This window comes from Mauremys reevesii, linkage group 1, assembly GCF_016161935.1.
Source record: "Mauremys reevesii isolate NIE-2019 linkage group 1, ASM1616193v1, whole genome shotgun sequence".
NCBI lineage: Eukaryota > Metazoa > Chordata > Testudines > Geoemydidae > Mauremys > Mauremys reevesii.
In genome coordinates, this window is record NC_052623.1 from 115,409,006 (window position 1) to 115,434,792 (window position 25,787).

At 49.5% G+C, this 25,787-nt stretch overlaps 1 protein-coding gene across 3 annotated transcripts; it reads right to left on the minus strand.

Moving 5' to 3' along the window:
- Nucleotides 1–410: 410 nt before the first annotated feature.
- Nucleotides 411–25,787, minus strand: SOWAHC (sosondowah ankyrin repeat domain family member C). 3 transcript variants are annotated; one of them, XM_039518027.1, is made up of 2 exons: nt 23,677–25,787; nt 411–487 (listed from the first exon to the last, which is right to left on the minus strand). In XM_039518027.1, exon 1 carries the CDS (start codon nt 25,481–25,483, stop codon nt 23,753–23,755), a length of 1,731 nt encoding a protein of 576 aa, XP_039373961.1. In that variant the 5' UTR covers nt 25,484–25,787; the 3' UTR covers nt 411–487; nt 23,677–23,752. The 3 variants fall into 3 exon arrangements, with proteins under 3 accessions (XP_039373961.1, XP_039373946.1, XP_039373955.1); XM_039518012.1 differs by lacking the exon at nt 411–487 and adding an exon at nt 15,398–15,911; XM_039518021.1 differs by lacking the exon at nt 411–487 and adding an exon at nt 18,250–18,288.

Below are 25,787 nucleotides of genomic sequence, written 5' to 3' on the forward strand. Positions count from 1 at the left end.
TCTAAAGACAAAGCACTGTAATGAGTAGTCATATTACTGAGATTGTTTACTAGTGCATGAGGAAGCATTAGCCTATGTAATTAAAAGTGATTTTTCAATTGTCAAAATAAAAAACAAATGACAAAATCCTCCCAAAACAAAACACCCACAATTCTCCTCAAGGGGAAAAGGTGAGAGAGTATTACACACGTGACAGATATTGGTCACATCACTTAGCGCACTCAGATGTTATTCTAACAGTATAAGAATCTGTATAACATAGAACAGAAAAGAGATGAACAAAAATACATTAAAATGTTGTGTTAACCTCGCTTTGCGCCAAATTCTTCTTTTTGTTGTTGGCAAACCAGTGGAAGAGCTGGTAATAGACTCCATAGGTCCAGATGTCCCATTCTCTGTTCTAATTGCTAGGCAACACTACTTCATCTCAAAATCTCTTTCTCCTCACTGGTGTCTTGGCAAATGATTATTGAAATGATCCCGGAATCTACCAATGACATAGTTAACCAATGACAAGTTAACCTCAACATCTTGGTTTCAGTTTGTATAAGCATCCTAAAGTCTGGATCCTTATCTAAAACTTGTTCAAATTGATTGTTAAAATAGGGCTGGAAATCTCATGGGAACCATCTCTCTCTCTCTCTCTCTCAGATGCCTGGTACTTCCCTCTTTTGGTCAAGTCAGGAGTACCACAAGAACAGACTGTTTCATAATATTTCAACACTTCTGGTTCCAGTCCTGGAATACCTGGAGGTACAGAGGCATGTGAAAATGGAATAATAATTTAATAAAAAAAGTAATTGAACTTTTCCAAACCTCAGAAAAAGGATTTGGTTTAGGGCCACTTTATTTCTAGTGAACATATATACCCTTTACAATAAAATCTTACTCAGAAAGTGCTAGATTTAAAAATAAGCAATACTACTGACAATAACACAATGAAGAAGTTTTCTAAAACATTCTATCTTTAAGATAGCTGAGATGGTATCTTTACAACCTAGGCTGCCCCTTCTAAAAGGTGATCTGCAGAAGGGAACAAATTTAGGGTTGTATACTTATTTGCACTTTTAAATAGGTCCCCCACCTACTGACTCCTGCCCCCGCTTCTTATGTAGAAAATAAGGAATTTCAAGTGTTATATGTTCTCCCTTTTTGCTGAAGGTCTCAGCTGAAGGATGCAAAGATGTGGATTTGGAGTTGTCTTAGTCCTTAATTGAAGGAATGGAGGTGGTGTTAAAGATTCAAAGATCATTTTCCCCCAACTGTGTTTTTGTAAGTAGTAGTGTGTTAGGCACAGCATTTTAGCCTTTCTATAGTGCTGTCACTGTAGAATTTAAAGCTTTATCAAAATCCAGATTTAAAGGTGAGTTGTTAGAATGTGTTAGATAACATGTCCTAAATGTCTAGTGCAGCGTTTCTCACATGCAGCCACCAGGGACTTTTCTTGTGGCCACAGCCTCCCGAGGCCCTCCTTTGCGGGGGACAAAGTAGCGGCCACTCCCCCTCTCTGTTGCTCCTGGATGCCCTGCCTTGGTGTTGGTTGCCGGGGTTGCCAGCAGCTGTTGGGCCCTGCCAATCTCTGGAGACACTTGGGGCACAATGCTGGAGGAGCAGGGGCCCAGTGGGTTCTCCACCTTCCCAGGGGCAGTGGGGCTCAGGCTTTGGGGTTCAGTCCTGGGGTGGCGGGGTGGCAGGCTCTGGCTGCAGGGCTTCAGGCTCCAGTCCCAGGCTCCAGTCCTGGGCTCCGGCTGCGTGGCAGCAGGCCTCAGACTCTGGCTCTAGCCCCCCACTTCCTCCCTTGGCCCCCCCATCCAGGGCTTTATTTGTCCCCAGGCTTGCCGGGGCTGAGTAAGTCTGCTGTGAAAAGTGATATTTATATGTGTGTTAATATCACTGTTCACAACAGATTTACTAGCTAGCAATAAATAAATTACAATGATTTGGACGTGTCTATGTGCATATTCATTAACGATCTGGAGGATGGTGTGGACTGCACTCTCAGCAAGTTTGCAGATGACACTAAACTGGGAGGAGTGGTTGATACGCTGGAGGGTAGGGACAGGATACAGAGGGACCTAGACAAATTAGAGGATTGGGCCAAAAGAAACCTGATGAGGTTCAACAAGGACAAGTGCAGAGTCCTGCACTTAGGACGGAAGAATCCCATGCACTGCTACAGACTAGGGACCGAATGGCTGGGCAGCAGTTCTGCAGAAAAGGACCTAGGGGTTATAGTGGACGAGAAGCTGGATATGAATCGACAGTGTGCCCTTGTTGCCAAGAAGACTAATGGCATTTTGGGCTGTATAAGTAGGGGCATTGCCAGCAGATCGAGGGACGTGATCATTCCCCCCTATTCGACATTGGTGAGGTCTCATCTGGAGTACTGTGTCCAGTTTTGGACACACTAAAAGAAGGATGTAGAAAAATTGGAAAGAGTCGAGCGGAGGGCAACAAAAATGATTAGGGGGCTGGAGCACATAACTTATGACAAGAGACTGAGGGAACTGGGATTGCTTAGTCTGCAGAAGAGAAGAATGAGGGGGGATTTGATAGCTGCTTCCAACTACCTGAAAGGGGATTCCAAAAAGGATGGATCTAGACTGTTCTCAGTGATACCAGATGACAGAACAAGGAGTAATGGTCTCAAGTTGCAGTGGGGGAGGTTTAGGTTGGATATTAGGAAAAGCTTTTTCACTAGGAGGGTGGTGAAGCACTGGAATGGGTTACTTAGGGAGGTGGTGGAATCTCCTTCCTTAGAGGTTTTTAAGGTCAGGTTTGACAAAGCCCTGGCTGGGATGATTTAGTTGGGGATTGGTCCTGCTTTGAGCAGGGGGTTGGACTAGATGGCCTCCTGAGGTCCCTTCCAACCCTGACATTTTATGATTCTATGATATTTATTTGTTTGTCCTAAAGCTAATTAAGTATTTTAGGAAAAAGTGTGAGAGCGGCCACCAGCAAGAGTTGGTGGCCGCACTCTGAGGCCACCAAAAATTTTGTCCTGAGAACCCCTGGTCAGTGTAGACAAGACCGAGTAGATTTTCATACTTGCTAGCTGGTTGAGTTGAAACCTGGGCTCTCTGCTGAGCTTTAATTCAACTAGTTTAGCACATGTTAAAGAATATACTGCCTTGCTCACTCTAGACCTTTACAATATGTTAGCGAGAATGTGCTATTCATAGATTCTAGGACCAGAAGGGACCTCGAGAAGTCATTGAGTCCAGTCCCCTGCCCTCATGGCAGGACCAAATACTGTCTAGACCATCCCTGATAGACATTTATCTAACCTACTCATAAATATCTCCAGAGATGGAGATTCCACAACCTCCCTAGGCAATTTATTCTAGTGTTTAACCACCCTGACAGTTAGGAATTTTTTCCTAATGTCCAACCTAAACCTCCCTTGCTGCAGTTTAAGCGATTGCTTCTTGGTCTATCCTTAGAGGCCAAGGTGAACAAGTTTTCTCCCTCCTCCTTATGACACCCTTTTAGATACCTGAAAACTGCTATCATGTCCCCTCTCAGTCTTCTCTTTTCCAAACTAAACAAACCCAATTCTTTCAGCCTTCCTTCATAGGTCATGTTCTCTAGACCTTTAATCATTCTTGTTGCTCTTCTCTGGACCCTCTCCAATTTCTCCACATCTTTTTTGAAATGCGGTGCCCAGAATTGGACACAATACTCCAGCCTAACCAGCGCAGACTAGAGCGGAAGAATGACTTCTCGTGTCTTGCTCACAACACAACTGTTAATGCATCCCAGAATCACGTTTGCTTTTTTTGCAACAGCATCACACTGTTGACTCATATTTAGCTTGTGGTCCACTATAACCCCTAGATCCCTTTCTGCCGTACTCCTTCCTAGAGAGTCTCTTCCCATTTTGTATGTGTGAAACTGATTTTTCCTTCCTAAGTGGAGCACTTTGCATTTGTCTTTGTTAAACTTCATCCTGTTCACCTCAGACCATTTCTCCTATTTGTCCAGATCAATTTGAATTATGACCCTGTCCTCCAAAGCAGTTGCAATCCCTATGTTTACACTTACAAGGGCACAGTTGTACTGATACAGCTGTGCTGCTGTAAGAGTGCTCATGTAGCCGTGTTATGCTAATTGGAGAGAACTCTCCTGTTGACATAAGAGTGTGTTCCACCTACGTTGCTTGGTCCGGCGGGCCGCGCGCCGCGCGCGCCCCAGTGGCCCGCCGCTTTGGCGGGCCCCCGGCGCCCCCGGTCTTCCCCTCTTCCGGCCGCTCGCCCTCAGTTCCTTCTGGCGGCTGGCAAGCAGCGGCGGCTCCTGGACTTCTTGCAGTCCGCCAACTACGAGTGGGAAGGACAACAGCTTTGGTGGAGGTGAATGCTCCATTCGAACCAGTTTGAGTAGTGTCAAGCCCTTTTTCCTTCTTGGTGGCCTTACCTCTGCGTGTGGCGGCCAGTCGCGTGGGGAGAAGGCTGCGTCGTCGCTGCGTCGGGCGGCGCGTGGCGAGTGTCTGGGTGGAGCAGTAGCCGGAGGCAAGACTGCTGCGCTTGTCCAGCCTGGTGGGGGGCGGAAGGGGGACAGAAGTGGGACATGGCTCAGCAGGCGTGACGCAGCGGTCTCGTGGGCTGTGAAGGCGACGAGGGCTGGCGCTCAGAGGGAGGCAATGCGTTGGGACATGGGAGTCCGTTGAGAGGAGGCGTCGGAGCCAGATCGGAGCTGGCCCGTCAGCGACAGCGCACTCGTTGGGTAGAGCTGGGTGGCGCCTGATGCGGCCGCAGCGACTGCGATGAGCTAGGTGGAGACGCCGAAAGGCCTTGTGAGATCGATGCCGGGAAGAGCAGCGAAGGGGACCGTCGAGGGAGTGTCCTGATGCTCCGAAGGCCGCGACCACCTTTGGAAGACCGGGAGGAGGCCGAAGGTTGGTGTGGAAGGCCGTGGGACCGCGGTTGCTGATAGGCCCAGGGCCGGGAGGTTATAGCCGCCGCTCTCCTTGAGCTCAGGCGGAGGAGGGAGCCCGAGTCATAGGCGAGACTATAGAGAGATCGAGACCAGAATGGAGGCCCAGCAGGCTGGGCAGGAGAGGGTCAGAGGAGAGGCCGTGTTTGCAGGGGCAGGCAGGTCGGTCAAGAGCGGAGGTGGCCAGAGGCCAGGGTCCAGGGTTCAGGAAAGAGGGAGGCGGCCTCTGGCGGCCGACGAGCGATCGAGGCCCTTCAGGAAAGGCGGGCGAGACGGATCCGGAACCAAGGCAGACCAGAGGAAGACCGGCGAAGGTGGCGAGGGTAGGTTGGAAAGAGCTGAGGGGTACCCCGCCAGGTTGAGCACCTGCCCGGGTAGTAGTGGCAGAAGCGTGCCCTTTTTGTTACGCGAGAGTGACCTGCTGTGCGGCTGGGTGGTTCGAACTCTCACCTCCTGTGTACTGATGGTGATGAACCCTCTCGTAAGGGTGGAGAGATTGCAAGCTATTGGTGGGATGAGGCCGAGTAGATCTGCGTGTGGGGGTATGAGGGAGCGGGTGGAGGGAGATGGAGGTGATGGGCTCCCGGGTGGAGAGCCGATGCTGAGAGAGGCAGGCGCCAGCCAATGGGGGTGATGGGCTTGGCGCGGCCGCTCGGCAGCAGATGTTCATGGTGCCTCCCGCTGGCCAGCACGGAGGTGCTGTGCACTAGCGGAGGAGCGAAGGAGCGATAGAACAGAGACGGACGAAGATCCGGAGGAAGGAGGAGAGGAGCGAGCCACTGGCGAAGACTGGGAGTTCGGAAGGGCGAGAGAGGACACTTCCACAGAGGAAACTTCCGAGGAAAAACCACGAGTGGGAAATGGGCGAAGAGGGAGCACCGTGGGAGCCCGAAGAGTGCTGAGTGGGTCGGAGGGCGGCCTGAGGGACTCCGAGAGAACCTTCTCCCAGAGGAGAGGAAGGGCGTAGGAACTCCCGGAGAGGAGAGTCCTGGATCGGACGCAGAGGTGGATGCCCGCCTTCGCAGAAGTCCTCATGGAGCTTGAGGCTTGCCTGTAGTCGAAGGCTGTGTTGTCCCCACTGCTTGCGGACATCCCAGCGGCCCCCGCTGTGTGTCATAGGGCGTGGCCACGGCGATTGCCTGGGCGGATGAGACGTTGGCTTGACAGAAGGCTCTGGCTGAAAGGCCCCCTGTGAAAAAGTGGCTTGCCGCTGAGGGAGAGTGAGGCGCTGGCGAGGCGGTCCTGGGGCGACCAGAGGCAGGCGTGCGCAGAGCAGCAGGCCTCGCCCAGAGCCGCGGCGGGAGGCGGGGACTCGCGGGCGGGGACCGACGGAGGTTGGATCGTGGTGCCAGCCACCGCGGTCTCGTCGTCGAGCGCCAGCGGCCAGGGACTCGAACGGACGGAGCGTGGTCAGCGACACGGCGTGCATATGGGCGGTGCGGAGCGGGCCATGGCCGGAGGCCCTGGGGGTCGGAGCCGCCGGATGGGCGGCGTGGGATGCCAGCCGTGCAGGATGCCATGTCAGAGAGAGAGGCGTGCCGCGCGCGGGAGACACCACCGAGGGGCCCAGCGAGGCCAGGATCAAGCCGATGAGGGTAGAGCGCTGTAGACCGCAGGCAGAGTAAGCAGTCCGAGGTGAGGAAGGAGGGGACAGGATCCGAGAGCCCTGACTTCGGCATTGACAAGCAGTCCCCGAATAGCCCCGAATCAACCAGAGGTCAGCTTAGATATGGATCTGGCGCAGCGCCGGCTTGACTGCCTGCTGGCCCCGCGTGCTCATGCAGGTGGCGCCTGCCCGGGCTGCCGGTGCGACCTGGTAGTAAGCGTGCTGCGCTAGTGCCAAGAAAAACCGAACTAGAAGGCGCTGTGAGGGTGTAAGTCTTATGGGCATAGTCATATCGCAGGAAGCAGAGGTGCCGGTGAGCCTCTCAAGATCGCGAGAGTGGACATGAAGGGTCCCGCAGTGCGGAATGATGGTCCCAAGGGGACCAGATTCAGATCCCAGTCCCCAATTTGGACATAGTTCCTTGGTCCTTCCTGGGTTCGGGAAGGGGATAAGGAGGTCCCCTGGATAGCGTCCCCCTGGAGGCACTACTGGCACTAAACCCTGGCAGGAGGACTTGCTCATCCACGCTCAGTAGAGTGCAGGAGGAGGGGCAGGAGAGATGGGGAGAGGAGTGGGGGAGGAAGGAGGGTGGGGAGGGTGGGTGGGGAGAAGCTGGAGGAGGGTTGATGGAAGGGAGGACACCGATGTTAGATGTTGTCGGGACCCCGCGGACAGGCGGGACGAAGGACAAGAAGGGGGAGGCGGGAATGGAAAGAGAGAGAGGATCCAAAGTGGAAGGGCGGGGCCCATGAGGCGGAGGCCCTTGGAAGACCCTTGCTGAAGGCCAAAAGGACTGGTGACTTTGGTGCCCCGCGGTGGGCCTGCCTGTGGTTTCGTGGGACGTGCGGAAGGCCGGAGGCAGCTCGCTGCTGCGGCTGGACGTAGTTGGCTCAGGCGCGTGTGGCGGCAGGCGCTCAGGGCGCGTGCATAGAGCGTTGCCATCAGCGTCTGTATCCGGCAAATCGGCTTTCGAGAATAGGCCTTGTCTTCGGTCGCAGTGCATGTCTCAGCAGGTCCTGTCAAATGGCAGCGGGCGCTGCAGATCTTGTCTTGTGAGATGTGACGAGCCGCCATTGCCTGTCGGGATGCGACGCGCCTCGAGCACGCCGCGCTCGAGCCGCCGTCCGGAGGCCGCGTGAGGGGAGGGCTCCCTCGCCGAGATCGCTGAGCGCTCCTGGCGGGAAGTTGCATCTCCGAGAACTCCTGTTTTGCCAGGGTCGTCAGAATGTCAAACACATTCGGCAGCCATGAGGGCATTTGGTTAGCTATGCGCTGCATTCGCAGTCCATTTGGTTAGCTCTGCGCATCTGCAGTCCGGTCCATCCTACTCCTTGCGGGATTTAGCGGGCGGGCGGCGCGGCTGGATTTGGCGCCGGGGCCATGACCGTTCTGCACCGGCGTTCCGGTCTGCCCGTGCGAGGCTCCGTACTCATAGTGGGAGTATGGCTAAGTTCTTCCCCGGGGGCTGAGCGGTTCCCGCTCTACCCGCGCAGTGGGTGGCGCGTTGGTTTGTGCCAGAGCGTGGCAAAGCGCTTTGTGGCGCCGCACCTGAGCTTTCGTGGCGCCACGCGGTTATGGGGGGGTCTCACATCCTGGACCTGTCCTCGCCGCCGCCTGGACCTCTGCCCGAAGGCCCATGCTGGTCCGGGGTCCCGGGTGAGCCGCCGGCGGGTCTTTAGCAGGTTGGCAGGTCCAGCCCGCCCGGGGGGGGGGGCGCGGGAGCTGCACTGCAGGGGCGATGGCGGGTGGGGGATGGCTCTACTGTGCCTCCACAGGCCTGGTGGGCCCGGGGGCCCCTGCTGGGGCCTGGCTCGCGGGGAGAGGACGGACGGGCGACGGATCCCGCCGACGGGGCGCGGCAGCGGAGATGTGGCGGGCCGAGGGCGCGCGATTGGCATGTGATGATGGGAAGATGAATGCCGTGGGCCTGCCCAGGCATCCCCATGATGATGGTGGTGGGGTTGGCGGCATGAGGGGCCGTGAGGCCGCCGGACCCGAGCGCGCCAGGCGGGCCAGGAGGCGGGGCGGGGGGCGGCGCCGGCGAGGCCGGCGCGGATACTGGAGGATGGCGGATGCCCCCCGGTGTCCGTCCCGGACCGTCCCCGACGGAGCGACCAGCCTCCCGGCCACCGCTCGGGAGCTCGCGGCTCACCGGGGCCCGCGGGAGCTCCCTCCGAGGCGCTGGCGGAGTTCGGGGGAAACGGTGTCCGTCGGGGACCGGCGGGGGACGGCCGACGCCGCGGATCGCGACGGGGACCGGAGTGCGACCCGCGACGCGGTGCCACGATACCGGGTACCCGATCGTACCGGGACCGCGGGCGCGGCGAGGCGCGCGGGATGGGCGATGCCGAGATCTCGGCGATCTCTGGGCGGCGGCAGACGGCGGCGGCGCGAAAGCGACGCGCGCGTCGACCGAGTGGGGACCGTGCGGTGGAGCGCGGACCATCCTCGCTGGTTTTCCAGCCCGCCGAACCACCCGCACCGGCCCGGCCGTGCCGAGGCCGGAGGCCTCCTGAGCTCGATGCCTCTCGCTCTCGCGGGCGTCTCGTCGGGCCGCCGGGCTCGGCTACCCGGCACCCGGCGCCGGCGGGGACCGGCGGTACCGACTCGCGCGGGCGCCGAGGATCAGCGGCGGGCGCGTCTGCCTGGGCGCACCACACCGCGGGGCGCTGGCGCAGCAGCACGCCGGCGCTGTTAGAGTCTGGCTTAGCTATGGCTGCGGCGAGCGAACGCGTCGCACGGCTTTGCCGAGAGCGGGCGCCGGCGGGGAGGTGGGGCGGGGCGGGGCCGGGGGGACCCGGGCCGTGCGTGCGCTGCCGCGCGTGCGCCGCTGGTGCGCCGGGTGCGCGGCGTGCGCCGCCGCTGGTTGGCGGTAGTGCCGGCGAGCAGCCTGTAAGCCTGGTTACCCCTGTGTGTCCCTTTGCGTGTCCTTAAAGCAAGCAGAACAAACGCGCTTGGAACAGCGATGTCCTGTCCGAGGGCAACGGGCGAGCGTCGTGTGTGTCTCCGGCGGCATTGGCACACAGGCACAGAGCACTGTCGGTGCCTGCCCTGGGTGGCCTGGGGCATGAGGGAAGGGGGGGGAGGGAAAACCACCAACTCTCTAGAAGAACAACTATACTAAGACTACTAACACTAAGAACACTAAAACTAACACTAACTATATATATATAAAAAAAAAAAGAGAAGAGTGAAGTGGAGGGTGGTGAGGGTAGAGAGCACTCCACAGTTCCGGCCGCGGGCGGAAGGAACTGAGGAGGAACTGAGGAGCGGGCGGGGTATTAGCGCCATAGCGGGGCGCCCACTCCAGGGCGGGGCGCGGCCCGCGGGGGCTGCTAGGAAAAAGTTGGGAGAAAGTGCACGCGGCGCGCGGCGCGCACACCTAACTGGAATGCATTGGAGCAATCACTCGAAGAAGAATAAAACCAGTTCAACAAGCGGCGGTAGCTATGTTGGTGGGAGCGCGTCTCTCCCCAACATAGTGCTGTGCACACTACCACTTATGTCGCTTGGGGAGGGGTGTTTTTTCACCCCCTCTGAGCGACAAAAGTTTGCTGACATAAGTGCTAGTGTAGACATGGCTTAACAAAATTCCTTTAAATTCCAGTCTAGACAAAGCTGAAGTATTTAACTGGTAGACTTTTGTAAAGGGACTGTTCGGTTTAACAATTATAAGTCTACTTATAAGACTGCATGCTAGGAACTTGCTGCTTTGTTTTACAGCATCACAACAGTGTGTGTGTGCATGCGTAAGCATGGGCTAGAGAAGGAGAGTGAACTTCCCCTGACAAGAACAGGAATGACAGGTGGAGCATGTCCTATAATACTCTGGGTAATCCACTTTACCTTATCATGTCTACTTTACCACAGACATTTTTGGCAAGTCTTAACTAATTCCTGCTCCCCCTTATTGGGCCTGAAGCTATTTCTGTGGAGAGGCCAACAGAGAAAGAGGATGTTTGAGACTAACAAATTGCCAGGAGTATCAGGACAGGGATGATGTATGGTGAGGGGGAATGGAATGGAGAAAAAAAGTTACACGCCTTTGACATTTCTCTTACATAAGCTGTATCACTGCTTGTCTCATCTACAAAGCTCTGGGTTAGGGATGGTGTCTTCCCTGGCATTTGTACAGTACTTAGCACAGCAGAGCCCCAGTCTAGATTAGGACACCTAAGAGTATGTCTAAATGGCCCAGCAGCAAGCTTTTCAGCCCGTCAACAGCCTTGGGGTTGTGGGGCTCTAAAAAGGGCTGTGTAGACAGCGCTTTGAAGTTGCAGCTTTGACTGGAGTTTGGGCTCTGCAGCCTAGGGGGCTTCAGAGCCTGAGCTGCAACTTCAAAGTGCTCTCTACACAGCTATTTTTAGAGCGCTAGCATGACCCCTGTAACCCCAGGTGCAATGACCCAGCCTGTTCCGGGTGGGGCCGAGTGGCAGGGCTGCAGCCTGCTCTGGGGGCTGTGGCTGAGCGGCATGGCTGCAGCCCGCCAGCCCTGGAGCTGCAGATACTGCTGAGGCTGGGGGGAGAGCAGTGTGGCCAGAAGCAGAGAGACTCTGACTCTGCCTCTTCCCTTCTGTCTCTGCTGGCTGTGCTGCCTCTCCTTGCCCCCTCTGTTGGGGGGAGGGGCTGTGTCCCACCTCTCCCACTCTATACTCATTCATAAGCTGACCCCTTTCTCTGGTGCTTCCCTTTTTTACTAAAAAAATCAGCTTATGAACGAGTTTATACGGTAATCAGTAGACTCACACATTTTAAAAACTTTATTACATGAGCTTCTGTGAGTAGATAGTTTATAAAAGAAGAATTTGAGACAGGAGCCCACTCTTGCACTTCTACAGAATGAATTAAGGCCCCAATCCAATTTCCATTGAAGTCAATGGGAGTCTTTCCTTAGAGTTAAATGGGAGTTGAATCAGGCCGTTAGAAAGGTTTTTGCATTGAAACACTGGGTCAGAATTCAGTGATTAAAAGGATATTGATGCTGTTCCTCCTAGTGCTTTGTCATTGTGCACACCTGCAAGTTTGAGAATGTTTTACATTTTTTCCTATGTCTTAGGGCATGGCTACACTTGCAGACATAGGTGCCAGGAGTTAAACCAGCCCTTGGAGACCGCATCAAGGAAAGCGCTGCCATGTGTTTACACTGTCAGCTGCAAGCGCAGTGGCGCAGCCACATTAGCAGCTCTTGCAACACCACAGAGAGCAGTGCATTGTGGTAGCTATCCCAGTGTGCAAGTGGCCACAGCATGCTTTTCAAGGGGGGTGGGTGGAGTGTGACAGGAGTGTGTTGTGTGCATGTGGGGGGAGAGTGTGTTTTGGGGGGCAGAGTGTGTGTCAGCATGCTGTCTTGTAAATTCAGACAGCAGCAGCAGCCTGACATCAGCCCTCCCTCATCTCTCTCTCTCTCACACACACACACGCACGCACGCACGCCTGCCTCGGCAGCAGGAGTATTCCACAGTAATGGTTTGCTTTGTCCTGGAGCAGATAAGCATGCCGGCTGTCAGAAATGGAGCTTTGAAAGGGGATATCCCCATGCCTGCATCCGAGTTCAAAACAATGATAAGAGTGGCCACTTGACTTCAAGGGATTATGGGATGTTTCCGGAGGCCAATCACAGCACAGTAATGCAACACTTTGTCCACACTGACACCCAGGCGTTTCAGCCAAGGCGCAGCAAGCTCTATGCTTCTCGTGGAGGCGGATTACTAGGAGCGCTCCAGTTGCAGAGTCCAGGTGCTCTAAGTGCCTTGCCAGTGTGGACACCTCAGGAGTTAGGGTGCCCAAGGCTGATTTAATGTGCTCTAACTTGCAAGTGTAGCCTATCCCTTAGGAATTCAGTTTGAAGGGTGTGGAAGGAAGGATGCTTTTAAAATTGTTGGTCATGTTTAAAGTCATAATTTGTTATTTTTGTATGATCTTAAGCCAAGTCTTCCCAAATTTGGGCTTAAGGTTAGGCACCTCCAACGAAGTAGCCTAATTTTCAAAGGTACATAAGACATGCAGCTTCCTCACAATAGTTTAGTTTCTAGAGGGCTTTAATACTTTAGTCTAATTCAGGTATTGGTTATAATTGAGGGGTAACTGGTCAGGGGTTTAGTGGCCTGTAATGTGTGTGTGCGTGGGAGGGTCAGATTAGATGATCTGGTGGTCCCTTCTTCCTTAAACTCTGTAACTAAGGCCCAAATAAGGCACCCAAATTTGAAAACATTAGCCTTAGTGTTTCTAGTAGCATAATCAGCTAAAATAAGTGATGGCTAAGCATCAACAGAAGCATGTACAGTATTCATTTCTCATATAAAATACTATAATGTAAACATTGACAGTTGGCTCTGAGCACTGATTTATGGTAATTATACTGAAATTATTCATGAGTTCATTCTGCTTAATAAAATAAATGATCTGGCTGTAGTTTCCATCTAAATCTTAGGACAAATTCATCCTAACGCTATTAACATGGATTTATACCAGGGATGAATGTGGCTCCCTGCCTTTAGGAATTCATCTATTCAATTTAAATCATACTGGGGCAAGAGAAAAAAAGTATCCTAATTGCCTGCAGATTGGAAGAAACACCTAGGCCCAACTTTTTTTTTTTTAAACTCTCTGCTCCCTCCCCCTCCCTCTCACTTCTTGTATACAATTTTTTTTTTATAAGATCACATGCAGGAAATAATGTGGTGACTTTCCTGAAATTCTCTACATAGTATATAAATTAGATAGTCCAAGCTTTCTTCTTTTTATCATGATGTAGATGTAACATGACACACCTAGGTAAATTGCTGATAACAGGGATTGAACGCAGGACATCTGGATCTAAAACCACAGGCCTCTACTACCTGAGTTGAAAGACTCAGCTCCATTAGTTCAAAGCTGGTAGTCAACTGGTAAACATCTGAGGTTCAGTCACTAGTGGAGCCAGAGAGCCAGACTGTTAGTGTGGGTTACATATGATTCATTTTGTTGTAATATTTCTGGGTTGTTTCTCTGCTCATTTGCTTCCTATTTGTCCTCCCCCTTTATCACTGACAATATTAAAAAAAATAGACTAGCTCATAAAAAAAAAAGTTGTACGTTCCAACTCACCACCCAGCCATACAACAATGAGAAGTAGAGGCATAGCATAACTGCCTCTTTGCACTCAGTTTAGAGCACTTGATAGTTCATAAACAGCAAAAGTTTGGGGGTGAAGCAGAAATTGCACACCAGTGGTAGGTTTTGTAGAAGTCAAATAATTTGAGCAGCAAGTTGGAGGAGAGGGAAGTTGCTTGGTATGATGCTGACGCACCAGATGCCAGCTCTTGCTTAGGCTGCCAGCATTAGCTAAAAACTGACCAAGCCATAGCTGAAGATCAGAGCACTTCACCTGTATGGTAGTTTTGGACAAAATAGAGATTAATCTTATAAGAACATATTTAGTTTTTAGACTCTGTGAAATGCTTGTAAATTGCTGCAAGCATGAACCTTACTTTTAACGGCTGTATTCCCTGCTATAGGGAAATATGTAAGTTTTGCTCTATCACTTTGAAAATGTTTGCTCTCAACTTGTGAACTCAGACATTGGAATCATCTGCTCTCCCCTGCCCCACCACATATCCAGCAGGACTATCAAAATCAGATGGGCCATTAAGGAATATTGCTAGACAAATGATTGGTTAGTGGCCCTAACCACACCTGAGAAATGCTCCGTGCAAGAAAGCTCAACCTGTGTACTTGGAAACTGAATGAAGGAAATAAAACAAAGTCACAGGAAAAATTGTCCATTGTTTTGGGTGTTTGAATTTTGACAGGGCCACACGCTCTGAACTGAAGCATGAGATCCCCAGGGGCTGCCTACTGGTCTACCCTGAAAGACACTTTGAATTGACAGATCTCTGTCACTCTTAGGATTTAGATGGTAATTCAGTTGCGTGTAGATGTTGGCTTGTTTTAACCTGTAAGTAACTCATTCCCTTTTCCTAGCTCATAAACCTTTAAGTAGTTTATTACAGGTGTAAGATGTAGGGTACCAAGAAACCCGAGGTAAGAGATTGGTTGCTGGGGGGTTGGAAGAGCATCAGTATTCACATCGAACTCAGTCAGTACCCAGCCTGGGCCAGGGAAGCTAATGATCTGTCCAGCGGGCCAAATTCAGTGATGAATCCTGGCCCCATGCCACTCTCATGATTTTGTCATGAGTCTCGTGATAATTGTTTTCCTTCGAGTCCCTGCTCCTAGAGTCAAGTGGATAGGTGATAATTTCAGCCTTCATTCTGAAAGAAAAAGTTTCTAGCCCTTGTAGCTGTGGAGAAAGCTTCAAAATGTGACCCACTGTACCCTTAAAGCTCAAAAAGCAGAAGGTAAATAAAAAACACCAAATCTATAGTTTTTACATAATCTCGTGATTTTTGAACATTTGGGGTTAGCAATAGTGTAAAACTGATATAGGAATTCACATTTGGTGAAATGTAATTATAGAACATCTCCAGTTTGGGGGTGTCTGGCCTGTTTTTGACAGTCAGCCCTGAGGTGGGCACTCATGATCACGAGCCATGTGAGACAGTGTGACACTGGCTGCACAAGAAAAATCTAAAGGAGTGACCAAAGTGTAGGGTGACCAGATTACAAGTGTGAAAAATCAGGACAGGGGGTGGGAGGTAATAGGAGTCCATATAAGAAAGAGACCCCAAAATCAGGACATCTGGTCCCCCTACCACAGTGCCATTGTGTGTTCTTGCTCACTGTAAAGCATAGGGCTAGACGCTGAATCTGCTGTTCTCTCTCACTGTTTTAGGAGCAGCACTACAGAAAATGACAGGTCTTACAACAGATTTCAGGGGGAAAAGCCTGGAGAATGGGGCAAGCAAGCTTCGTTTCTGAAGAAAAAGAATTGTTCTAGTTTATGTATGTATGTGAGGAAAGTTCAATTAACCTCAAGGGAAGAAATCACTAGGAAAAAAGATGGCAATAAGCACCATATACTGACTTCTGCCAATTTGTGTCTAATTCAATGCTTTTGATACAGAAAGCCATATTAGGTCAAACCAGGTTATGTCCAGCTAAGCATTTGTTCTGTCAACCAAATGACCACCTTCTGAAGCCACACTGTGACTATACAAAGCCAGGTGAGGAAAAGAGGCCCAACATCACAGCTGAGCCTGATTCACTCTCCGAGGAAAAGTCTGCCTAGTACAAAGGTGTAATGGGAAATGACTTTCTTCTGCTGGGCCAGGGAGAAGAATAGATTCAAAGTCCACACCATTCCCAGGCAGGCTCTGAGGGAGCCCAGAGAGGATTTATTGTTGCTGCTTTCACTCAGGAAAATTTAGTAATGATGGCAGCCTTCCAGGTAGCAGTAGGGTGACTCCTCCCACTCTTGCATACATCTACTTCCCTAGGGAGTGAAAACATTATCCCTTTGAGCTGTAGGGAAATACCCACTAGAAAATCCAGACCATACACCTAATACAAAGAGTGGAAATTAATTGTGTGTGTCCATGTTACACCTTTAACACTGATTCCTTGTATGGGGTGTAAAATTACCCCATCTACTGAGATTTTTATAGTTAAAACATAGAATTGTTGTTCTTTGTACTCCGACCACAGGAGCAAGAGACACAGTACATGGACATATTTTCATTAAATTGTTGAGGAAGGTCCCTATGAAAGATGAATACCCTTTGCAAGGGAGAACACTCACATTTAAAATATTTGTACTAGTTTGAACACTATTTCTCATCACTTGAAAATAGCCTCTCCCCCTGCCCCACCCCAAAAAGCTGACAGCTTGGGGAAATCTTTCTGTAAGCTCAATCAGTTTTGGTAAGACTTGTTAACTAAAGCCTCAGAGTTCAGACAGGGAGTTCAGGCCCTAGAGGAGTTGTATTTTAATTAAGAACATTAGTCTCTTTTAAACGCAATTAAAGTCAATGTCTGAAATGGAAAAAAAACCCTAACATATTTGATGTCTGAAATGTTTAAAGAAAAGCTTTAGCCTCATGAAGTGCCAATGACCTTAGTTCATCCTTGCTTACACAGCGAGAAGAGAGAGATGTCATCATATGACATTCACCCCAGGTGAGAGGACAGGTTTGGTGTTGTACTAAAAACTTACAAAAAGTTCAAGAGAAACGGAGACCAGTGCCATGTCCCTCGGCCCCTTAAGAGTCAGATGAAAACTGAAATTGCAGTTGCTGGCCAGTCTGAGATAATAAATGGTGTTGCTAGAGTTACATGTCTTCCGGGGCCAAACAATCTGTTACTGGCATAGATGTGCAGTGTCCTACATTCTCCTCATAAATTTCTCAGGAACAAAAGTTTGTTTTAAATATTACTAATGCTGAGATTTTATGATCCAAAACTTGTTTGTATTTCTACCCCCTAAAACCTCTTAATTTTTTTATATTTGTTCAGTACAGATAGACCTCACCTTCTGAGAGCTGAGAAAACCACAGCTCTAAGACAAAACTGTGTTGAAGGGTAGTTAAGGGATATACAACAAACCTTTAAAATGCCAACTTAAAAATCAAAACAATTTGTGCCCATCAGACTATGAAGATGACAATGCAGACTGAAGGAAAAGTTGTAATAGGTGGCTCTTATGTAGCACTTTTCATCAGTAAAGCTCAAGAGCACTTTACAAGGGAGCTCATTAGTTAGTGGCTCTCAAACTTTCTTTTTTACTGGTGACCCCTTTCACATAGCAAACCTCTGAGGGTGATGCCCTTTATAAGTGTTTTTAATTTAACACCATTATAAATGCAGGAGACAAAGCGGGGTTTGGGGTGGAGGCTGACAGCTCACGACCCCCCCCCCCCCACTGTAATAACCTTGTGAGCCCCTGAGGAGTCCCAACCCTGAGTTTGAGAACCCCTGTCATTAATCCTATTTTACAGATGGGGAAACAAAGATAGGTGAAGTGACTTGCCCAGGGCCACCCAGTATGACAGCCAGGAATAAAACCCAGGTCTTGAGTCCATTCCAGTACTCTATCTACTAATTCACAAAAGAGAGTCAACTGCAAACTTTTAATGTGTTCTGAGTTCTTTACCGAACTAGAAACATAGAAAAGCATGTACAAGATAAAACTATTTACTCCAAAAAGGTTGGAAGAAAGAGATGCTGCACCAAGATGTGGCATGTTACATTTCAAAAGCTTAGGTGTGGTATGATTTTTTATTTTTTTTTAAAGTCATTGGTAGAGGGTTTTTTCAGCCTTAACTGTGCTAGACAAAGCATCCATACAGTGTCAGCTATAGCTTAATAGCAACTTTTTAAAATTCTGTATCATAAGTGGTTCTAGATAAAACATGTTACTTATTTAGCTGATATTCACATGCACAAAAATGGTAACATTTATTTTAAGACTGTGTAGCAAGCAAAGAGGAACCTTGCACTGGTTTGTTGGACTTTTCAGAAAGCAGCTTTTAACCCAGATCTTCATTGAAATACATTTAATGTAACAATATCATGTAACAACTATGACCACACCAAATACAGAAGAATTAATTGTTTAGACTTCTGCAGAATAGTTGACTGTACTGAAAGATGCTGGCAAGAGATATAAAATTAGATTTGAATTGGACTTACTAAGAATCCTCTTTGTATTTATTAGTTCACTTATATTGAAGTAGGAATTAAGTGAAAGGATAAACATTTAAAAGTGGTCTAACAAGTTTTGTACTTTCCACAATATTTGCAAACATACCATTTAATTTTTTGTAACAGCATTCAGCAAGTTAGATCTCTCTCCATATTAAAATCACAGTCTTCTGCAGGAGTGAAAACAATCAGTTTCAGAGGCTATGTTTAAGACAAAAGGGCTTGGTAAACATGGGCTGCTTTCGTCTTTACCTTGGGACATCATCAAATCTAATGCAAGTTTTAAGCAGAAGTTGGTCAGTTTAGTCTCTAGAACATTTCCCATATTAACCCCTTAATTTATACATCAGACCATGTTTGACGAAAACACAAACTGGGGCCTACTCTTGTCCTTCCTCCCCTCCTTCAATTGATCTGGTGAGACAACCTTAAAAGATGACCCTACTAAACATTTCCAAGCAAAGGCAAAAGTAAAACTTAAGTTGTCTGCAAATATGCCCCAAGGTCAAGAGTATTTCCCCAAATAGAGCTATCAGCAATAAATCCCCATACTTAAGTTTAATTGTATTGATTTGCCCTCCTCCAAAACAAACCACACTGTTCCTATAAAAGCACTGTTTGACACTTGCTTGCATTCTAATGAGGTAGATTCACCAGTACATCTAAGGGTAAGGAATACCACCTGTTGATTACATGGCAAGGCTAGAGAAAAGGAAAGCATCTTGATGTATTTAACCTAATCTTTGTGACATTTAGTTTCCTAATCTTTGTCATTTAACTCCCAGGGGGATCAGATTTACAGCTAGCAACATCACTTAAAGTCACACTATTGGACTTGTTAAAGTATCTGTTCAGGACAACAGATGGATTAGTAGGGCCAACCGTTGTGCAGGTGGTGGGAACTAGAGATGGGCAAAGTAGCTCCACTCGGCAAGAGTTTTCTACAGAAACTACTAACACTTTTGTGCTGTGGCCTCACCTACTTCTCCTCCAATCCAATAACTGTAACAAAAGGGTAGGTTAAGGCCTCCTAGCAAGATCAGATAAGCTGATCACACCTCTTGTTTCTCTTTCAGGGGAGAACAACTGTACCCATCACACTACAAGAGCAGTCTTCACCCCTCATGTGGTTAAGTGAAAGGAAAAAAGTGGCTTGCCAGCAAACCTGCCAATTGTCTCACCTCCATCAGGACCATTATGGGGAGAAGGAAAAACACAGCAAAGAAGAGTGAGCTAGAAATAGAGATGGTATGTACAGTAATCTGGACTAGAGTCCTAAAATCAGCAAATCGTGTAGACATGGCAGTTACTAGTAGTATGACTATATGTGCATACACATTATCCATAGTGACAGAAAAAGAGAGTTTACACAAACTGAAAACCTCAGTCTCATATATGAAGGGAACATACTTCCTATTAATGTATGTGTTGGAAAGGCTTAGTGAACAAGCTTTGGTCTATTACTTTGGTACTGTGTTCTAGGAGACTCTAGGATCAGGACTACTATTTAGGTATATTTGTCCTTCCGAAGTCAGTTTTGATTGCACAAAAACAGCAGGTTCAGGGCAACAGTTAAGTTAAGAGGTTAGGCCTAAATGAGGTTGCCTTTTGTTTAAAAGGCCAGTGCTATCTAGCATGGATAACTTCAAGGGCACTTTGATTAACTTTAAAAGTGAACTATTCAAGAGTACTTAATAGCCAGCAAAAATTGTTACTGTCCTACAAAGAACAGACTGTATTCCCTCTCTCTCCCCCGCCCACTCCACTTCAAGAGTTATATCCAATCAGTTATTTTGGTGATTAAAAACAAAAAAAAAAAAGTGTTGGTTCTACAGACCAATTTGAAAATAGCAACCTGATACATAAATAAGTTAAAGCAAAAAACACAACTCACTGGCATTTGTTTATTTCAGTAAAATGAAAGTTTGACTTTTGCAGATTCTTAGCTCAAATATCCATTCAGACACCCATAAAAAAAAACACCCTTGTATTAAAAACTGACAGGCATCCAGACCTCTAATATTTCAGGCAAAGATGCAATACAAGTGATCAAATGGTTAAGTTACAGGCTTGCTGCATCACACCATCATAAAAACCGAATAAAAGAATAAACATTCAATATTTCAAGAGTACCATAAAAAAAAGTAAGTGCTCCAGTTTTGCACCATACAAGTTGTTTTAGTTCAATTCACATCTTCCTCAGCAATATATTTGCTAATTCAAATACATACATTTAAGAGTACCAGTAGACTTTGAATATCCTGAAACAAAGGTATCAAGAGTAACCTCCTTCCCCACAGAGAAACTTGTTTTAGCTCAAATAAAAGGAGCATGTGTGTGGAATGTGAAAGCCAAGGGGTGAAATAAAAGTCTTTAGTCCCATAGCACAAGCAGAAATTTGATTAGCTAGCCATTTGGAATAAAAGCAGAACCTTGCTAATTTTGCACTTGAATTCACCATAGTGTACTAATAGTGTGTGCCACCACAACGCAGATTTTCTAGTGTTGTGGGGAGGTCTTATACCACTAAGGGTACGTCCATACTACCCGCCGACCTGGGCGGGTAGCAATCGACTTTTCGGAGTTCGATATATCGTGTCTCATCTAGACGCGATATATCGAACTCCGAACGCGCTCCCGTCAACTCCGGAACTCCACCACCGCAAACGGTGGTGGCGGAGTCGACGGGGGAGCCGCGGACTTCGATCCCGCGGCATGAGGACGGGTAAGTAGCTGTTCGCTATTCGCGTAGCTGAACTTGCGTACCTTAGTTCGAACCCCCCCTAGTGTAGACCAGACCTAAGACTTCATTACTTCTTTAGACATATTACAGCCACTTACTAGTGTGTTGTGAAGTATCAAATTAAAACTAAAACTGTGCATCACAATGTAATTCACATTTACCAACTGCAAATTTCAGTAATTTGTACTGGTTCTCCTAGTTAATAGTGAGTTTCTACTTTTTTTGCAGGTATTAAAATAAATTTCAATGGACAACTTAGAACACAATTTGAAGAGTGCTGCAGTAGTCCAAGATCTCAACAGTCTAAAGTGTTTCCCCTAACACCAACAGAATACTAATTCAAGATTATATATTTTTGTGCAATTCTCTATCAGACCTACACTTGAAAAGCTCAACACCTCATTCAGTCAAAATGAAAGATACACAAGGCTTCATAACTGCTACACTAATATAGTTGAGATTTGGCAATAGGTAGTAGCATGAAATGTGTGTCCACTTAGAAATATAGTACTTAAAGAGCCTCAAGCTAGAAGCTTGTAAATGTAACAAACCTTCAGCTTGCTTTATAGAAAATCTAGTAGATTTTATTTCTGCGCTGCAGAAAGTTTAAGCAAGTACCTAGTTCTCAAGTGCATTTCCCCCTTTGAAACACCCAGTTCTTGTTGCACCAAAGTTATATGCTGGCAGAAAGAGCTGAGGGAAGACTGTTAGCCCTGCCCCATATACATATGAGTGAAAGTGCTTTTCAGGACTGAACATACTCATGTTTGTAGTGTACAACTAAAAGTTGAGGCAAATGGAATTTTACATGATATCTTATAGATTATAAAATTAACACTTCCCCATGATTTTTAGTGTTTCTGAACAAAAACAATGACCTGAACCTAAATAATGTGTAAAATAGATTAAACTGCTCATCAAGGTCAGTTTTTCTAGTAACAGTTTGGCATAGTATTAATTGCCTACCTATGTGACTATCATAGCTTACTAAGATCAACAGTCATGCAAAATCTGGGAAGTGATCTGTGGCAAAGTCCTCCCCCACATCTATCTTATCTATCTATTGTAGGCACTCATGCTATTGCCACCAAAATGCAGAAAGCTGTCAACACGAGAAAGCACAGATCTTTCAGGAGCAACTCCCCCAAATATGCACATATTACAAGATAGTGTAACTTAGAAACATTTTTCATTGGCAGTATTTTGACATTTATGCAGATGATTCAATGACCAGCTGCATCCATGATGTAGGACCAGCCCAATGCCTCTCTTTTTGAAGAAAGGCAATTTTAACATAAGTATGCTTGCCAAGATTTGCAGGAATTACTGACCTGAACAGCAGATAAACCAATTAAGTTCTGAAGACTGTACAGAACAGATTTAGAATAGACTTGTCTGAGGTTGAGAATTTCCAAAACAATTACTTTGAGAATTTCCAGTGTTTTTTTTTTAAATGCAAAGACAGGAATGGTTTTGAAGTTTCAAACTAAGAGATTTGATTTTTAATCAGTTTTACTAGAGAGTCAGAATTTGAATGTTGCCCCACTACTTAAAAAAAAATCAAACGCTCTCATTAAGCAGCTTTTACTCAATACACTAAACAAACAGGGACAGAGGTGGCCTTAGATAAGAGTTCCTAGGTCCTTCACCCTACCATAGTTCATAAGCATTTCTGCATATAATACACTGAAGGAGTCAGTAGATACTACAGCACACAATTATTGAATGCATAGAACAGCACTATAGCATTTCAATATCTTATTGGTTTTGTGAAGATCTCATACAACACCATCTATACTCCTTTTTAAGGAAAAGTGATTTGCTTGGATGAGATGTGTGGCATAATTACCTAGTTTTACATGAATAAAAATAATTATATCAACTGAAAATATGTTGCTATTACTCTAGTGTAGTGTTGGCGACAGACCAACCATCAATAACTCAAATGGTACTAGATGTAGTATTTGAGAGTTCACAGTGATTATAAAAGTAAAATTGCTTTGATATAGAACTTAATTAGCAGTTATTCAATGTATAAAAATTAAAGACCTTTCATTCATGCTACTATATTCTGCATTAGCATCCCAATTCTATTAGAGTTCAGTAGTACCTCAATTAAGCAGCAAAGACTTACACCATGCTTAACTATACCCTTTGTAATCCATCCCATTGACTTCCATATTTTAATTATGTGATTTGAACAGGTAAAGTTAAGACTGATCTTAAGTCTTTGAGGACAGGAGCACAAATGTCTACAGACATCCTGACAGTCAGCAGAGCAGTTTCGACACACCGGTCACGTGTTGTACTTAACTCTATTTAATCATGTGGTATTGCCATTAGAAAAAGAGACTTTAAAAATACATGAATGTATTTAAGAAATCCTACTTAAATAGTTAGCTGTCCATGAAGAGTAATATAGAGTACCAGTTGATAATCTACTAGTGAAGTGTAAAGTTTTGGATTCTCTCTCTTGTCTCCCCTCCAACTCCAATTAAAACCAAGTATAAATACAGGTTTCCAGACTAATGCCTAGTTTCTAAAAAGAAGGGGCCTGCAGATTTTACATACCCAGCACTTCTTTACAGACCCACTGCCCCTGGCTGTACTTGCAAGGAAACAGCCCTTAAGTATGGGGAGCCCCCACTGCTTGGCTTGAAACAGCTATTTTCTGGAAACTGCTAAATCCCAAGAGCCCTGCAGATATTTACACTTAATAAAACTCAGACGTTAAAACAAGACATTTTGCTTTATCTCCGGGAGAATGCATGAGTCTGGATGAGGGATTGTCACTCACACGGCCTGCAAACATTACCTCTCTTCTGCACTACATGCTCAATGGATTCAGGAGCATGTCACACCCCTGATTTAGACATTGCTCGTTTCCCTGCTTAACCAAAGACATTGGATTTGGGTCTGAGCTTGAAGGACGTTTTCAGTGGCTTCTCCTCCTGCTCCTCCTCCTCCTCCTCAGCCTCCCCTCGGAAAGAGGGAGTGGTGTGGATGATCTGGGTGCGGAATCGGATTTTGTTGAGCCGTGGTTTCATCCTGCCGCTATTTGAGGCTTTCCTACTCATTTCCTTGCCCTTGCCCAGGGCCGCTGCCCCGTCGCAGGACTCAGTCTCCTCACCCTGCCCCTGGTGGTGGTGGGAGAGTTTGTGGGTAATGAGGTTGGAGGGGAGCACTTTGGAGAGTCTCCAGCGCCCGCTCCCATTGCCCACAGCGCCCTCGCCCTCCTCCTGCAGGGCCCCCACCAGGCTCCGCATCTCCTCCGTGGTGCCCTGGCTCAGGTAGCTGGAGGCCTTGCGCCCGCTGTAGTCCCTGACATCCACGTCTGCATCGTAGGCCCCCACAAGCAGCTTGACCACTTCCAGGTGGCCGTGCATGGCCGCCAGGTGCAGCGCCGTGTACCCGCCGCTGGTGCGCGCGTTGATGTTGATGGGCAGCCGCTGCTTGTGCGCGAAGTTGACGAGCATGGCGAGCAGCTCGTGGCGCCCGTGCTTGGCGGCCCAGTGCAGGCAAGTGAAGCCTGTGATGAAGTCGCGCTTGGAGAGCAGCCCCGGCTCACAGCTCAGCAGCCCCTCCAGGCTCTCCCAGCTGCCGTCCGCGGCTGACAGCATCCAGGCGTGCTCCAGCGGGTCCAGCGCCACCGAGCTCCCCCCGCCGCTCTCTTCCTCGGCGGAGGAGGAGGCCAGCGAGGCGCTGTCCGAGTCCCCCCCGCGGGCTCGGGGGGCCCCGGGGAAGAAACTCCGTTTCAGCTGGGGGGAGCTGCCCATCATCAACTCGCGGAAGTTCTTGCGGCCGGACCTGGGGGTGGCCCCCCCGCCGGAGCTGCCCGGGGAACGGGGGGAGCCGGAACCGGCCTCGGCCCCCTCCTCTTCGGCAAGCCGGGCAGAGGCAACCGTCTCCTCCGCGCCGTGCCCCGGCTGCGCCTGCAGCCCCCGGGCCACATTGCGCCGCGAGCTCCTCTTCCTGCCGCCGCCCGGGGGCACCTGGCCCAGCCGGGGCAAGTCGCTCCCGCTCCCCGCCTGGGGAGGCTGTTGCGGGCAGCTGGGGGGGCCCTTCCCCCGGAGCGCCCCATCCTCGGGGTCCGGCTTCCCCGGGGCAGCTGGCGCGATCTCCCCCGGCTGCCCCCCGGGGCAAGGCGAGGAGTCCCGGCTCCGCTGTACCGAGTCCGCCTCCTCCTCAGGGGTCACCGCGATGCTGGGCAGCAGCTCCGGCGCCGCTGGGGGGCCTACGGGGGCGGTGTCCGCGATGTCAGGCAGCGGCTCGGGCCCGGGCGCCGCTCGGGGATCGAGGGGGGCGGCGGCCTCGCTACCGCCGGCTTCGAGGGGCCGGTCACCGGGCGGCGAGTCCGGCTTGTCCGCAGCCGGGGTCCCCGCGGGCCGGTAGCGCCGCCGCAGCTGCACGTACTTGGCGCCGGAGCCGGGCTCCAGCCGCACGGTGGCCACGGCGTTGACCAGCTCCTTGAAGCGCTGGCGGGCCCGGGCGCGGCGCTCCGGCTCCGGGGGGCTCAGCCAGCCCCGGAAATGCTCCAGCAGCTCCGCGTTCCGCGCCCGCCCGCCCCGCGCCGCCAGGAACCGCAGCACCGACTCCGGGCTCAGCGCCGGCTCCTCGGCCATCGCGCCCCACGCTCAGCGCGGCCCCAGCATCGCCGCGGCCGCCTCCTGCGGCGGCTCAGGGCTCGGCGGCCGAGCGCTCCCCGCCCCTTGCTAATGCGGCGGCGGCGGCATCTCCCGGCGGCGGCTCAATCAGTGCGGCGGCGGCTCGCGGCCCATGATACAGGTGGGGGAGGGGGGACTGGGGACCGACCGTCCGCTCCCAGCTCACGTCACGTCCGAGACCCCATCCCGCCGCGTGCGGGGATCGCCCCGAGGCAGGGGATGCGCAGCGGTTACAGCCCGGCCCCGCCCCTCGGGCCGCCCC

Bases quoted from the DNA above. Each gene is read 5' to 3' on its own strand.
- SOWAHC (XM_039518027.1), bottom strand. From the start codon at position 25,483: ATGGCCGAGGAGCCGGCGCTGAGCCCGGAGTCGGTGCTGCGGTTCCTG.